The sequence below is a fragment of the Lycium ferocissimum genome, unplaced genomic scaffold (genome assembly GCF_029784015.1).
Source record: "Lycium ferocissimum isolate CSIRO_LF1 unplaced genomic scaffold, AGI_CSIRO_Lferr_CH_V1 ctg1940, whole genome shotgun sequence".
Taxonomy (NCBI): Eukaryota; Viridiplantae; Streptophyta; class Magnoliopsida; order Solanales; family Solanaceae; genus Lycium; species Lycium ferocissimum.
In genome coordinates this window covers 124,465-139,298 of record NW_026718396.1, presented here as the reverse complement: position 1 = coordinate 139,298, position 14,834 = coordinate 124,465, and the positions used below count along the sequence as shown (strand labels likewise).

Sequence of the window (14,834 nt, the reverse complement as noted above, 5' to 3'; positions counted from 1 at the left end):
GAGGGGACCCAATGATCACCATACTTTGAGTCGCTTTTCCTTTGGTCCTGGTGCTAATTTCCTTATTGTCACCATTCCCGTAACTGTAGTGGATTCATGTGTATGGGATCCAGGAATTAGTTCCGACTTCCCGGCTCTGGCATGTCCTACAGGGAATATGGAGACACTTACACTGTTTGGAGATATTAGAAAAAAGAGCTGTTTATTTGAAAAATTGTATGATTGTGAGCGTATAGGTGGCGTTGAAATTGTTTTTGCTGGCAATGGTAATTTGGAGACTCCTTGTACAATTTACAAGTTATTGCAGTATAGTGTATTGAGGTTTTCTCTTAATAGCCTTATTGCTCACCTTAAGGAACACTACGTGATTGCTCAGCTGAGGTACATAGGACGCAAGATTTTAATGATGCTTTGTTTTTGGGTGGGAGTTTCTAGTTTTGCAATTCTGAAGTGGCATCAACCTAGTAATGGCTTGGCTTTATCAACTAATATAGAAGGATGGAAGAGCAAAGTGGAAGCAAATTTCGTACAGCTTGATCAGGGACTGCAATATCTCAACTTAATGGGAGAGTCTAAGTTTGGAGACGAAAATGCACACTATGTGATAATTGTAGATATGCTCGGTCGATCAAGTCAATTTGTTCTTGCTGGAAAGTATATATATTTACGTTCCATCTCTATTAAATGCAACCACTACGGAAGCTTTGCTTAGAGCTTGCAAGGAACAGACAACTATGAAGAAGGGAGTTGCTGCCAATATTGTTCTGTTCTTTTTACAGCGTAATGGTGGTGGTTGGACCTATGATTCTGTTAAGTTGCTATTTCGATCACAATTACTAAGTGCACCTGTCGTGGATATTGTCGAGGCCCTTGAAGATATTAGTTGGATGACATCAAATTATCTTTACATGAACAAAAGGGTGCATCAGTCCTTCGATGATTTAATCCCTACTGTCAGATGGCAAGATCTATTTTCCAGGGCTATCATCTCAGTTAGAAAGCTTATCAAATTCCTCAAAATGCCTTACACATTGTTAAAACTAGGATTTGGGAGAGTAGCAGGGGCGGTCCTATGTGGTTTCAAGTGGGTTCATATGAACCCACTTCGTTGAAAAATAACACTGTATATATATGTATATTTAATCTGTTTTTAAAAAATATATATGTATATACAGTGTTATTTATATATTTCTTATATATTGAACCCACTAGATGAAAATCCTAAGTCCGCCACTGGAGAGTAGCTGTACATATGGAGATTAGACCAATCTGTGTTGCACTCGTCTATGCATTTATTTACACTGCTGTAGGAGTAATAAATCAATACATTAAACTTGTTGTTGAAGCTCTTTTGGTTACTTTGTGGTATGATATAGGGTATATGGTTGAGGATTCCTTGGATTGGATGGAGTTGATTTCACTTCAAAGCAACATCCTTGGTGCAAATTCACATTTATCTAGATTGCTCTTGTTGATGGCAGATGGTGGTTCTTGTTGCTATATTATTACGACTCAAATTAGATGTGAAGATGTTGCTTTGAATTGGTTGCTTGCTGATGACAATGTCGAGCGGATACTACTACTATTTCTGCTTAACTCGAACCTTGAGGACAAGGTTCTTCTTGAGGCGGGAAGTATTGTTATGAACCAAGTTGACTACATAAGGGCCTATGGGCTAGAAGTGGTAAATAGAACTGATCCACTTGAGATTACTGGGCCGACTAAAATGTTGGGAAATTTTATTTGGGATCCAGGCCCAATTTGTAATTGGTTAAAAGGGACCAGGGGTTAGATAGAACGGATTATGTGTATTGTGAAGAAGAAATTGTCTGTTCCTCTCATCTCCTTTCTCAGAGTCTAACTTCTCATCCCATTTCTTATCTCTATCCTTAATTACTTGTTATTTCAGTACTTTCCATTGTAATTCGGTAGTTTGAGTGTTATAGTTGTAATTTGGCTATCAGTGATTATATATATTTGTGTTGAGAATTCGGGTTTGTTTCAAAATACTTGTCAAAATTATGCAGTTTGAATCCGAAGAAGCGAAAAATATCACATAAATTGAGACAGAGGGAGTATATACATTTTTTTTTCTCTAGGTGAAGATTGTTCTATATAATTTGCGGGTAACGGGAGGTTGTGCTACTTTTGGGAGAAATTTTGAATTTGGTTACCAATTATTTGAATACATAGATTTCCTTTTATAGATTATCATGATTGATGAATATGCTCTGATTACCACGAGCCGAAACAGAAAGAAAAATTAAGTCTCTAGATTTAAAAAATAAAAACACACACATTGTTCATTTTATGTGATACTACTATTATTTATTTATTTATTTAAAAACTTAGACTTATTTTTAAAATTTGAAAATGATTTAAATTTAAACTTTTTATTCTACCCTTAATGTGAAAATTTTATAGCTACAAAAATATATTTTATGTCATCTTTAATATCATAAATTTAAAACTTGTAGCAAGACATATGTTTGCATATATTTAAGACAACAAACTTTTAAAAGTATTTATTCTTTCTTAAATTTCGTGTTAGTTCCAGATTCTAACAAGTCGACCGAAGAAACTGCATTCATTTAAGATCACTGGGATTGGATCGTCAATGGAATTGCTGGAATCAACAGGCAGGCGACTTACCGAGTTTGCTGACTCGTTCGGGCTGCCCTTCGAGTTTAAACCGGTCGAGGGCAAAATCGGAAATATAACTGACCTGAGTCAACTCGGTGTGAAAGTAGGGGAAACTACTGTAGTTAATTGGATGCATCATTGTCTTTATGATATAACTGGGAGTGATTTAGGGACGTTCAGATTGTTGACTTTGTTAAGGCCCAAATTGATCACGACCGTTGAACCAGATTTGGGTCATGGAGGGATTTTTTTGGGCCGGTTTGTTGAGGCATTGCATTATTATTCAGCTTTGTTTGATGCATTAGGGGATGGATTGAGTGAAGAGAGTGTAGAGAGGCATATGGTGGAGCAGCAATTGTTTGGCAGTGAGATTAGGAATATTGTAGCTCTAGGTGGTCCCAAGAGGACTGGGGAGGTGCCTGTAGAGAGATGGGGTGATGAGTTGAAACGGGTCGGGTTTTTACCCGTTTCGTTATCGGGTACTCCAGCTGCACAAGCTAGTTTGTTGCTAGGGATGTTTCCAAGAGGGTATACTTTGGTTGAGGAAAATGGGTGTCTGAAGATGGGTTGGAAGGCTTTGTCTTTGTTGACTGCCTCTGCATGGCAACCCTGCGACTAAAGGGCAGTTCAGTGCACAAAGCGTTTCGCGTTAGCAGGGTTCGGGAAAAGGACCTCACTTAAAGGACGGTGATGTAAACAGCCTAATCTAAGGCAAGCATCAGTGGCTGCAACTGTGCGATTAAGATGTTTTCTTGTTCAATTTGAACAGTTAGATCATGTTATGACGTTGTCCTAAAAGAAATTGGACGTACTAATAAGTGAACTGCTCTTGTTCACTTTGGTCTTAACTCTGAGGAGAGAGGAGACCTCACATGTATTTGTCTCATTCTTGAAAATTATTCATTTAAGAAATAATTGCAATGGAACAAAGAAAATTGTGTCCATTTTTCTTTACGAAATAATTGGGGTGTGGACTGCGGAAGATTCGCGCCTGTTACCTAGTTTAATCGTTCAGGTGCAGCGCCTTGCTATTTCGGGATTTAATTAAAACAAATTGTTGCAAGTAAATTTTGGTTTTGGGAACAGTGACATGGTATGTGCGAATATTTTACTGCTTATACTGAAGCTTAGAAATGGATATAAAGGTAGAGGATGATACATCAATTGGCGCAATCACGAAAGTAGTAAAACAGAAAAGTCATGTAAAAGTTATATAGTTTGAATCATTTGTTCTATCCTTTTGATTTCAATCACGTAGCAGGCTTTTTATTTAATACTCCCTCCATTTTAATATAAACGAGTTTTTGACACTTTTTTTAATGGTCCGAAATGAATGAATTTTTAAAGTTCAAAGACCTATTAATTAGTATTTTCTAAAATTACCCTTCTCTTTAATTTTTTTTTTTTTTTGACTATAATCAAATCCAAAATATTGATTATCTTTAGATTTAAAAAAAGTTTGAGAAGAAGTAAAAGGGTATTATTGACAAATTACCCTTTGATTAATGTCTCTAATTGGGGTGTTCCATATTCTAAAAGTTCATTTATTTTGAAATGGAGGGAGTATATAATATCGCCAAAGCATATCATCAAATTTGACTACCAAGGAAGAAAAAGCTATATAGAGGAGATAATGTTCTTCACAGAGTCTGATGGTTGAATGCAGATAGTGCCATCAATTATCCTTAAACACTTCATTTAAGAAGCAAAGGTTGTTTAGAAGCAGGACGAAAACTAGGACCAACATGAGAGATAGGAAGTAGGTTACCATTGCCAACCATCACTTGTGCATTACCCTGATATGGAATGGGATCAGAAAGGACATTCGGATTTCCAGTCACGTGTGAGAAGGCGCCAGTATCAGGGTACCAGATTGTTGCTGGTGCTTCTTCTAGGTCATTGCTGACAAACCTTTGGGAGAATTATGTGGAACAAATGAATGGTTGAAGCGATTGCGACATTCCAAAGCTGTATGATTATAGTGAAAACAAATCTGACATTGTGTCATCGATTTATTAACAATTGGAGTAGGCGGATGGCCAAGGATGCTTGGAGCAACACGAGAAGAATTACCAAAATTGGTATTCTAATTGTTCTGGGAAAATCCGCGACCACGATTCTTGTTATGAAATCTCCCCCGACCACGATTTTGATTAGAGCCACGACCTTGATTTTATTGATTGAAACGGCCAGTGTTGTTAGTATTTTTGGTTGAAGTAAAGAGAGCCACTGATTGCTGAGAATCATCAGATGAAATGGCTTTGATGTGTTCTTCTTCTATAAGAAGATGAGGGCGTAGAGAAAAAAATGAGGGAAATGACCTATTGGCATTTAATCCCGAAACAAACGTCCTGTATAAAGGGGGTAGCCCTTGTAAAGTTTGAGTAACAAGGTCCTCATCTATATTGGTTTACCGATTGTGGATAGCGCACTCGATAAAGAGTGCAACTGTTGTAAATATTCTTCCATGGAAAGAGACCCTTTCTTGAAATTCTGAAATTTATTTTTAAGATGGATCATAGAGGAAGAAACATGGTCAAGAAAAAGCTTTTCCAGCAGGCTCCAGGCTTGATGAGAAGTCTCACAGTTGTAATTTAGAAGCGTGTCAAGGACGGATGGTGACAACATTGCATTGATCCAACTATGAGCAGTTGTGTCACACTGTATCCATAATGTATACTGTGGATGAGTGAGATCGGGGCATGGGACAGAACCTTCCATAAGGTCCAAAAGATTTTGGCTATGCAAGAAAGGCTTGAAAACCTTTTTCCAAGTGAGATAGTTCAAGTAAGTAAGTTCAAGAGGTACAAAAAAATTTATATTAGAAATTGAGGGTGGCTGGAGGGAGAGCACCAAAGTGACAGGTTTGGTGTTTTCTGGAGAAGAAAGAGTGGCTGGTGTGGTGTTTTCTTGAGAAGAAATGGGTGAAGAAGGTGCCATCGTAAAGAAAGAAGAGAGGAAGGATCTTTTACGCTCTTGATACCAAATTGAATATGTTCTGGTGTGATAATCCAACACCAGTTGGTTCATATATTTATAATACAACCACGATAACAATACAATACAAGAATGGAAATGTAATAAATCCTAGGATACATACAATCAATTAAGATATATTATAGTCAATGCTAATATCCTGTAGATCCTCTACATATGTGCAAAATATTCCCTAACACCAAGAATTATTCCCAGGATCCCCGAAACTAGAGCAACCCCCAAAATAAATTTCAGGGGAATGGCAGCAGAACCTTCGACGTGTTGAACTTGTGATTCACTGGAGGATGGTTGAGTTGTAGTGACTTCCGATTTCTTCTTGCTCTTTGGCTTCGTTGGAGTAGAGAGCAGATGTCCAATGTCTATGTCCCTAGATTTCACCTCTACTACGTCATCCTTTTGATCACTACTACTGCCACCAATATCCTGCAATTTGAATTACAGTAACTGCAAATCAATAATCTTTCGAGCTATTTCACTATCACCATGGTCACATTTATTGCATTATCTACATTGCTCTTATACATAATAATTGTACGCCAGCATTCAGCTAAAGACTACAGATTTAAAAGGATAAGATGTTCTCGTTCATTTAGTTACTTATATGTTTCAATGTGCCATCTTTCTTCTATAGGTCAAGCATGTGGAACTATTCTGATGGTAACAGTAGACTCAGCAGAAAACAGGAGGCTGAGAGAAATGATGTGGAAATGATAGGATCAAAAAATTCCATTCGAGATACCCAGCAAATACGTTTCAGGAGAGAAACTAACCTTCTGCTTGATAGCATCAGCCTGCTGCAATTTCTCCTCAAGTTCCTTGACTTGGTTTTGTAGAACTAGTACTTCCTTGCTTTTGGCTTGCAGCTTCTCTGATGAACTCTTCAAAGTTGCCTCCTGCTCCATCCTCTTATTGGACAGAGCCTCTTTCTGTGTTGTTGACATTTCAAATATGAATTAGTAATCAAGCTTGAGAAGTAAATGTTTAATTTTCATGCCATAATAGAGGAAGAGGAAAACCTGAAACATTTACTGGGACTATCACGCATTTGGCTAATAATTTAGGCTCTAGAATGTTAGCTTGGTTGTATATTTAACTGTCTAAAAATTACATTACCGCTTTTTTCACTTGCGCCTCAGCACTAGCTAAGTGATCTTCAAGCTCCTTGATGCGGCTTTGCAATTCAGACTTCTGATGAATCTCAGCCTGGAAAACTTCTAATTGACTCTTCAGAGAATCTTCACTTGACTTGATTTCTTTCAATTGTTCTTCAAGATGTGCTATGAAACTTTGCAGTTCCTTTTTAGAGGCTTGATGTGTTTCATTGAGCAAGTTATTTTCCTCCTTAATGGATGATAACTGTAAACAGTGAATATTTTAGAATAGTAAGTTGTGAAGACATAAATATATGCACCTGCAGTAATTGCCTAGTAGTATGAATGATACTGTTTCAAAGTGTCACTAACCTGAATTTGTAGCTTCTGTCCTTCAGAACTAAGCTGTTTTTTTAAGTTGTCTATAACCTGGTTTGAGGATTTAAGCTCTTCAACTGCTTCATTCTTCTCGGCAGATACAGCTGACACTTTGGCTTCTAAATCTTTGAGTTTAGACCCAATTGAGGCCACTTCTCCCTTTAGCTCCGAGTTCTCTTGAGTTAGTCCTTCTTTCTCCTTTTTAAGTTCGGTACACTTCCCTTTCAGCTCTTCAACAACGCCTTCAAGCCCACTCAAATTCTTACGGCTTTGCTCTAGCTCCACTTTTTGAGTTTCAGCCAGAGTAGCGGTTTCATGAGCCTGCTCTTCATATGTTTTCACCAGAGCTTCAAGAGAGTGTAGCTTAGCCATTAACTCTTTACCTTCAGACTCTTTGTTGGTGAACTTTTGAATGGCTTCCTGCAGCTTTGCCTCCGTTTCTGATATGCGGGCTTCAGTTGCCGATTGAAGTTCAGAGGCTCTGGAATGCTGATCTGACAGTTCTGTGATAGTGTTCATATGAGAAACTAGTTGTTGAACACTGGCCTCCTTTTCTGCATGGGCTGAGTTTAACAGTTCTTCAAGATCACTCACCCTGTTCTTTAGAAGCATATTTGTGTCCATCAATTGTTGGTTTTCAGATAAAACATCTGCAGCTTTATCTTCTGCCTCCAATTTTTTCTTTTTCAGGTCCTCATTGTCAGTTTCAGATGAAGCCAGCTTCACCAACATCTGATCCAGTTCTTCCTTAACAGCTGAAAAGCTTTCAGCAGATATACCAATCTGCCCCTCGTAACTCTTTAGCTGATCTTCAAGAGCCTTCAGTTTCTCATTCAATGTTTGTGCCTCTGAATCTCCGGTAAAAAATTTGCCAGTTGCTTCTTCGAGTTTGAGCTCGGAATCCCTTTTCAGAGTGTCATACAATGACTCAAGCTCTATGCTTCGAGCTGTTGCTTGCTCCAAAAGATTTCCTTGTTGCTCTAGCTGCTCTTCTGCTGATTTGAGCTTCTCCATCACCTCACTCTCTCTCAATCCAGCAGCATTAAGATCGTTCTCAATACCTTCCAGTTTCTGTTGTGTGGCATTCAATTCATTACGCAGGACCTCATGCAAGTTTCCTGTTTCAGCTAGTTTTTCAGTTGAATTCCTGTTCACATCCTCTAAGTTACTCTTCTCCCCTGTCACACTGTTCAGGCATTGACTCAATTCCTTCTCCTTCTCCTTGGTCTCCGCCAACGCAACCTCAAGGCTTGATGATTTTGTTTGGAATGTCTCTACTTCTGCTTCAAGCTCAGATACCCTGTCAGAGTGCTTCTTTGATTCTGCTTCTGCCGCCACACATTTCTTCTGTAATGTGCTTATTTGTTCTTCAAGCCCCTGAATTCTATATTTCTCTGTTTCGAGCAATAGCTCCAAATCACTCACCTTTTTGCTCGTTTCCTCTAATTCACGGTTGCGTTGATGAGTGGTGTTGGCCCGACCTTCATGCTCAGCACACTTGTCAGCAACACTTTTAAGCTCCGCTTCAAGTTCTGAATTACGACCAGTTGATTTGACCAACTCAGAATCCAAATGAGCTATCTTCTCCTCGTACTCCTGCAATCTTCTCAAGCTCTCCCATCTTTTTCTTGCTTCCAGGGTCTTCTGAAGGGTGGCATTTAGTTCAGAAACTTTCCCCGAGAACTCCTCTAGTTCCCTCTTCGTATCATTGCTTTTCAGTTCCGCCAGAATTATTTGCTGTTCTAACTCCACATTCCTTTCTTCAGCTGCGGCACGGTGATTCTCCATTTCTTTAAACTGCGATTTTGCTTCTTCTATAGCAGTATTGGAGATTTTTAGCATGTCCTCAAGCTCAACATTTTTCTGGTTAGCTGTAGTTACGGCATATGCAGATTCACGGTAAAGCTCTTCCAATGATTTCAGCTTCTGTTCCAGCTCCGCACTGTTTGCTAAAGCTTGAGAAAGAAGAGAATCTGCATTCCAGAATTTCTCATCTGAGCTGCTGCAATTTCACCTCTAGATCACTACATAATTCCTTCATCTGGACCAATTTATTGTTTAGCTCGGCTGCAGCAGCTTCAAGAGCTCCTTTCTCGGTAGATAGTTTGGCCAGCTCTTCCTGCGACACTGAGAGTTGTGTTTCCTGACTTTTCAGTTTAGCTTCAATATCTTCCTTTAAACCTACTTCCTTCTGAAGCTTCAACTTTATGTCTTCCACCTCAGATAACTTAGCCCGAAGATCTTCTTTACTGGATGATAATAGAAGCTCAAGAGCCGAAATATCCTCCTTTAACTGAGATTCAGAAGCTTTTCTCATGCCCAGCTCTTGGTTTAATTCATCTATAAGAGCTTCTTTTGATGCAAGTTTCTTCTCAAAATCCAAGGCCCTCTTTGTCTCTGATTCTGCAAGTGAGCTACTTTGTTTGTGCAACTCCTCAAACTTGCGGGCCTCACTCGCAGAAGTCAGCAGCTCTTTCTCAAGCTCTCCCATCTTTTTCTTTGAGCTTTCAAACTCGAGGCTAAGTCTGTCAAATGCCACCTTAACCTTAACATGCTCCTTGCTCTTCAATTCGTGAGCTTGCAATGCCTCTTGCAATGCTTTAAGCTCAGTATTACATCTCTTTTCTGCTTCGGCCCCCTGCTTTTGCAATTTCTTGTGATCAAGTTCAAGCCCTTCAAATTTCTTTGCAGTTTCCTCCAGCTTCTCTTTTGTGAGAGACAATTCATCCTTTAACTTCACATTTTGAGATTCAAGGTTTCCTTTTTCTGTTCGGACCCTCGACAAATCACAATGTAAATTCGATATTTGAGATTCAAGTCTGCTTCTTTCTGCTTCGATACTCTGGTCGTTCCCCATTTCTACCTTCGATTGTCAAACAGGATTGCTACACAACAAATGATTTATCCCTTCCACTACAGACAGCTGCGGTCAATTTAGTTAAAAGAAAAAGGCTTAATGCATATGCAGCCTCCTAAATTTGCCCCTTTTTTCCATTTTGACACCTCAACTAAATATCATTAATCAACCCCCAATTTCAAGAACAGCCACAATCAAACACAATCTAACTTACATAACATACATGGTGAGTTTTATTTTCTTCAGCCTTGCAATTGAACGTCAATCGCCTTCTACGAGGAAAATTCAACAAATTAAAGCACCCCACTCATTTTAATTAGGGGTAATTCCAAAGACCTCCCTCAAAGTTTCGCTTCGTTCCACTCACCTCCCCTTCGCCATTTACGATATTACGCTTACCTCCCTTATTTTAGTTTTTTTTATTTTTATTTTTGTAACAATTATTTTAACCTATTTATTATTAATATGAAAAATTATAGTTTGACTAGTTTACCCTTTTTAATGTTAAGCCCTTTTAATTAATTATTTCTTTTGGAATATCTTCTCTGCTACAAGTTCTTTAAAAATAAAAAGGAACTCCCTTTTACTCAAAGCCCTCCCTAATTTTCTCTTCTAATATTTGTTCCACGTTCTTCCTCCTCTTCCTCATTTTTTAATGGCTTCAGTTTTAGAGTTTCATATGCAAAAGAATCAAAGCAAGCTCAAAAATTCAGAGATAGTAATAAATGCATTGCATTGCATCAATTACAGTATGACATAGATTATAAAGGAAATAAATTTTCAATTTTGTGGCAAAAGCTGAACAAAATGAACGTTCTGTTCGAATCCGCCAAAGAGGGTAGGGATTAAAAGATGAATAATTGGCATGGAGATTCTGTTGACAATTCAGTCTCCAAATCCACACTGCTTGGTTCTTTAAGATCAGTTCATAATTTCGGAGGTTATTAATCGAATAAATGAAAAGTGCAGGTAGGGATTTGAAAAATGCAGCAAATTACTTCGGATGTTTGTTGTGCAGAAAAAGGGCACCATGAATATGCTTTTTTACCATATGTTTGTAGGAATATTTAGGATATTTTATTTGGATGACTTTGGATTTTGTAATGAATTACAGTGTATGGTTCAATACCCGGTGAAGCTTATCTGATAGTTGATGTACACAGGTAAGAACTTGGAGATGTAAGCACAAATTTCCCTTTCACTAAATTCAAATTTAAAATCTAGCATATTTGCGGTGTTTTTATTTCAAGGGAATTTTCTAAAGAGCATCTTTACAAATTTATTAGTAAGGGCAAATTTGGTATATTGTAATTTTTTATTTTAATGATAATTAGGTTAAAAGAATTGTTATAAAAAAACTAAAATAAGGGAGATAAGCGTAATAACATAAACCAAAGGGGAGATGAGTGAAACAAAGTGAAACGTGGAGGAAGGTCTCTGAAATTTTTAATTTATGCACATCACGCATTTTAAAATGGGTGTGGTGTTTTAATTGGTTGAATTTTCCACCTAGGATGCGATTGACATTCACGCGCAAGGGTAAATAAAATGAAATCATCATATATGTTACTATGAAAATTGAATTATGTTTGATAGACACACTTGAGGTCAAGTTCAGGGGTTCAATAGAAACAATACTTATTCGAGGTGCCAAAATGAAAAAAAAAAGACAAGTTTAGGGGGCTGCATATGCATTAAGCCAAAGAAAAAAGTACTAAAAAGTTAGGTAGGTCAAGTGCCAATTAAAAAAATATTAGGAGTATGACAAAGTAAATAATAATAGCAAAAACACAATTAGATCACAGTCACACCGTCCCAGATCTAACAAATAAGAAATTTTGCCAACTCCAGATGCAAAGTTGAGTTCTTTTTTTTTTTTTTTTTTTTTTTTTTTTTTGCCTTACAAAATAAATGGGGACAAAATTTGTAAACTTAAAAGTATAAATTCAGATTCACTTTGTTGTGAGGCCTCACATAACTAGTAGTATTAGATGTTATAGTATATTGCTTTGTAGTTACTTAACCTACTACTAAGAGATATGCCAAAAAGTTTACTTCAGATTCCATCTTTTGTTAAAATTTACTTTCCTTCCGCTTCATGATTTAATTAGTGGTAGAAATATTTACTTCCTTTTTTTTTTCCAGGAATATTCTAGAATAATTAGTTTCCTTCTAAGTCTAATTACTACATTAATTATAGAATATTTAGTTTAGTATTTATAAGGAAAATATATATTTTTCTTTTATTTTATTCTCTTTATGTCTCTATAAATAGAGAGGTAGGGTTTTATTTTTCTATGCAAGAAACAATTCAAGAATCAATACAAAGAGTTTTAGTTTATTCTCTCTTTAATTTTCTCTCTCGCATTTTTCATCCCATAACAGTGATATCAGAGCCAAATTCATTCATCTCAATGGATCTGTGATTTCATTGAAGAAGAACGACTTTCAACCACTTTTACAATTTTCAACCCAATTTTAACCCTTGAATTTATTTTTAACGCCGGGCTACTTTAAACCAATTTTAACCCTTGCTTTTATTTTTAACGTAGGGCTCATTTTTAACCGGTGTTCACTCTCAACGCACCGGGCTCCAATAATTTTAACTCGTGTTCGCTCTCAACGCACTGGGCTCCAATTTTTAATCAATACCAATTTTTAACCAATACTTGTTTTAATCTATATAAATTTTATCTATACCTATTTTGAATCATGTCAAGCATCAATATATCTTTGAATGAGCTTCACAAATCTTCATTGATGAAAAGTGAAAAGCATCACAATTGTCCAGTGAAGATGAAGTTAAAAAATAATTTTCCACGGCTTTCAAGAAGAAGGAGAAGAATCAGGTCTTCAAACTCAAATTGGATACACCAACTTGAGTTTGAGGGGGAATGTTAAAATTTACCTTCCTTCCGCTTCATGATTTAATTAGTAGTAGAAATATTTACTTTTTTTTTTTTTTTGCTAGGAATATTCTAGAATATTTAGTTTCCTTCTAAGTGTAGTTACTACATTAATTATAGAATATTTAGTTTAGTATTTATAAGGAAAATATATATTTTCTTTTTATTTTATTCTCTTTATGTCTCTATAAATAGAGAGGTAGGGTTTTGTTTTTCTATGTAAGAAACAATTCAAGAATCAATATAAAGAGTTTTAGTTTATTCTCTCTTCAATTTTCTCTCTCGCTTTTTTCATTCAATAACACCTTTATTACTATTGTTTTCTTCGACATTCCACTGCCTTTTAGTGAATTTAATGGTAAAAGAAATTTAAAACTAATTGAGTCTTAAGCATCACGGCGTCAGAACTTTACAGTCAAAATAATGAGTTGAAAAGTAGAACCATATTAGCTCAAATTATTCCACGGCATAGTGTCATTTTACTAGATTTTCTCATGTTTTATGGTATAAAAGATTATTTTCCAAATAAAGCGAGAAAATGAAATATAGAAATACCGAAATTCATATCCACAGAAATTGAGTGGCAAAATTATTGTAAACACAAAATATAGTAAAAACTTATTCTGGCAAAACACACTTGCACACACGACACAAGAGACTATACACGATATATTGAAAACTTATTTGTGCGTAAAAGTTTCAAAAAATAAAAATGGCAGGCAATCTGAGACGAAGCATTTAAATGAAAAATTATCCAAGTGAAAAACTGGAAACTACTATAGTATCTTGTAAAAATCATACTAATATTTAAGATCGAATGCAAATGTAATATGCCATAGATATTCTCCTATTTCAAATCACACAGATTTTCGTTTGGGAAAAAAAAAAAATTAAAGAGAACTTTGGCTCTTAAACTAAAGTAATGTATTATGCACCAAAATGTTCTTTAATCTTGCAATTTTAGACATGTCACTTGATTGTTGAAATTAAAGAGTTATCAAATTAGAAAGAAACACTCATTTTGAGACCAATTAAAAAAAGGAAAGTAAGACAAATAAATTAAAACATCTCTTTCAACAAAAGTAACACATGATCGGAAGAACTGGTGCTTGATGATCAGAGATGTAAGGCAAGTAAGACGATCAAATGGTTTACGAAGAAGCGAGAATCAATTAGAGAGAAGATGAAGATCAAATCATTACAGAATGAACAAAAAGGTCCTTTTAATAGTTTAATGGAGTATTTTCATCTTCGAGATACTACAAACTGATTACTAATAAGCGATCTAAGTCGAAGCAAAATTTAACAAAAACACTCAAAATATAAATCGAGATAGAAGTAAGAAGAATTCGACATTCATCACCACAGAAAACCAAAATAAAATCTTCATATAGAAGCTTCATCAACTGATCAAATACTAGAAATTTCACATTTTTTTCAAAATTTCGAAGCACAGCAATAAGCAAAATAAATACTCTCTCTCTATCCCAATTTATGTGATACCGCTCGAATTTCAAGAGTCAAAATAAAGAAGTTTGATTCTAGAAATATTTAAAATGCATATGAATAAATCGCTATCGAAGATTTTCTTATTTAACTATTGAAATTCGAACTGTATCACATAAATTATCAAGCGAGCAATATACTTCACAGATAAAAAATATAAGCAATAACACACAAAGTAAACAACAGAGAGATCGATTGAAAATAAAAACAGAGGAAACGATGAGTGCTTACTTGATTTTGATTTTTGGGTGCTTTGCTTCTTTATTGGAGAAAAGCTTTTGTTTGTTGTTTGGGAAAATTGGAAAAAGTGCCTACTGAAATAAATCAAAGAGAGAGACAGAGAGAGAATGAAGAAAAGATTGTGCAACAATTGTTGGTATTAATAGCAGTAGAAAGGAAATAGGAGAGACGCCTTTTCTTCGTTTGGCTATTTTATGCTACTACCAGAAGTGGAGG

At 36.1% G+C, this 14,834-nt stretch overlaps 2 protein-coding genes across 2 annotated transcripts; one reads left to right on the top strand and one right to left on the bottom strand.

Annotated features, from left to right (window-relative positions):
• The first annotated feature begins 1,252 nt into the window (after nucleotides 1-1,252).
• LOC132042951 (scarecrow-like protein 23) lies at nucleotides 1,253-3,574 on the top strand. Its single transcript, XM_059433456.1, has 2 exons — nucleotides 1,253-1,684; nucleotides 2,552-3,574. Exons 1-2 carry the CDS (start codon nucleotides 1,253-1,255, stop codon nucleotides 3,260-3,262), a joined length of 1,143 nt encoding a protein of 380 aa, XP_059289439.1. The 3' UTR covers nucleotides 3,263-3,574.
• A 2,049-nt stretch (nucleotides 3,575-5,623) lies between these two features.
• Nucleotides 5,624-9,966, bottom strand: LOC132042949 (uncharacterized). The gene is made up of 5 exons (XM_059433455.1): nucleotides 9,173-9,966; nucleotides 7,104-9,111; nucleotides 6,754-6,996; nucleotides 6,411-6,566; nucleotides 5,624-6,063 (listed from the first exon to the last, which is right to left on the bottom strand). The coding sequence occupies exons 1-5, from the start codon at nucleotides 9,964-9,966 to the stop codon at nucleotides 5,791-5,793; spliced, it is 3,474 nt and encodes a 1,157-aa protein (XP_059289438.1). The 3' UTR covers nucleotides 5,624-5,790.
• Between the last annotated feature and the right edge of the window lie 4,868 nt (nucleotides 9,967-14,834).

Excerpts from the sequence above, each read along its gene's own strand:
- LOC132042949 (XM_059433455.1), bottom strand. The coding sequence starts at position 9,966 with ATGGGGAACGACCAGAGTATCGAAGCAGAAAGAAGCAGACTTGAATCT. Across the intron at positions 9,112-9,172 it reads CTTGAAGCTGCTGCAGCCGA|CAGCTCAGATGAGAAATTCT; the intron begins GCTAAACAATAA and ends GTGAAATTGCAG. Across the intron at positions 6,997-7,103 it reads GACAGAAGCTACAAATTCAG|TTATCATCCATTAAGGAGGA; the intron begins GTTAGTGACACT and ends CACTGTTTACAG.
- LOC132042951 (XM_059433456.1), top strand. The coding sequence starts at position 1,253 with ATGGAGATTAGACCAATCTGTGTTGCACTCGTCTATGCATTTATTTAC. Across the intron at positions 1,685-2,551 it reads GGGCCTATGGGCTAGAAGTG|TTCCAGATTCTAACAAGTCG; the intron begins GTAAATAGAACT and ends ATTTCGTGTTAG.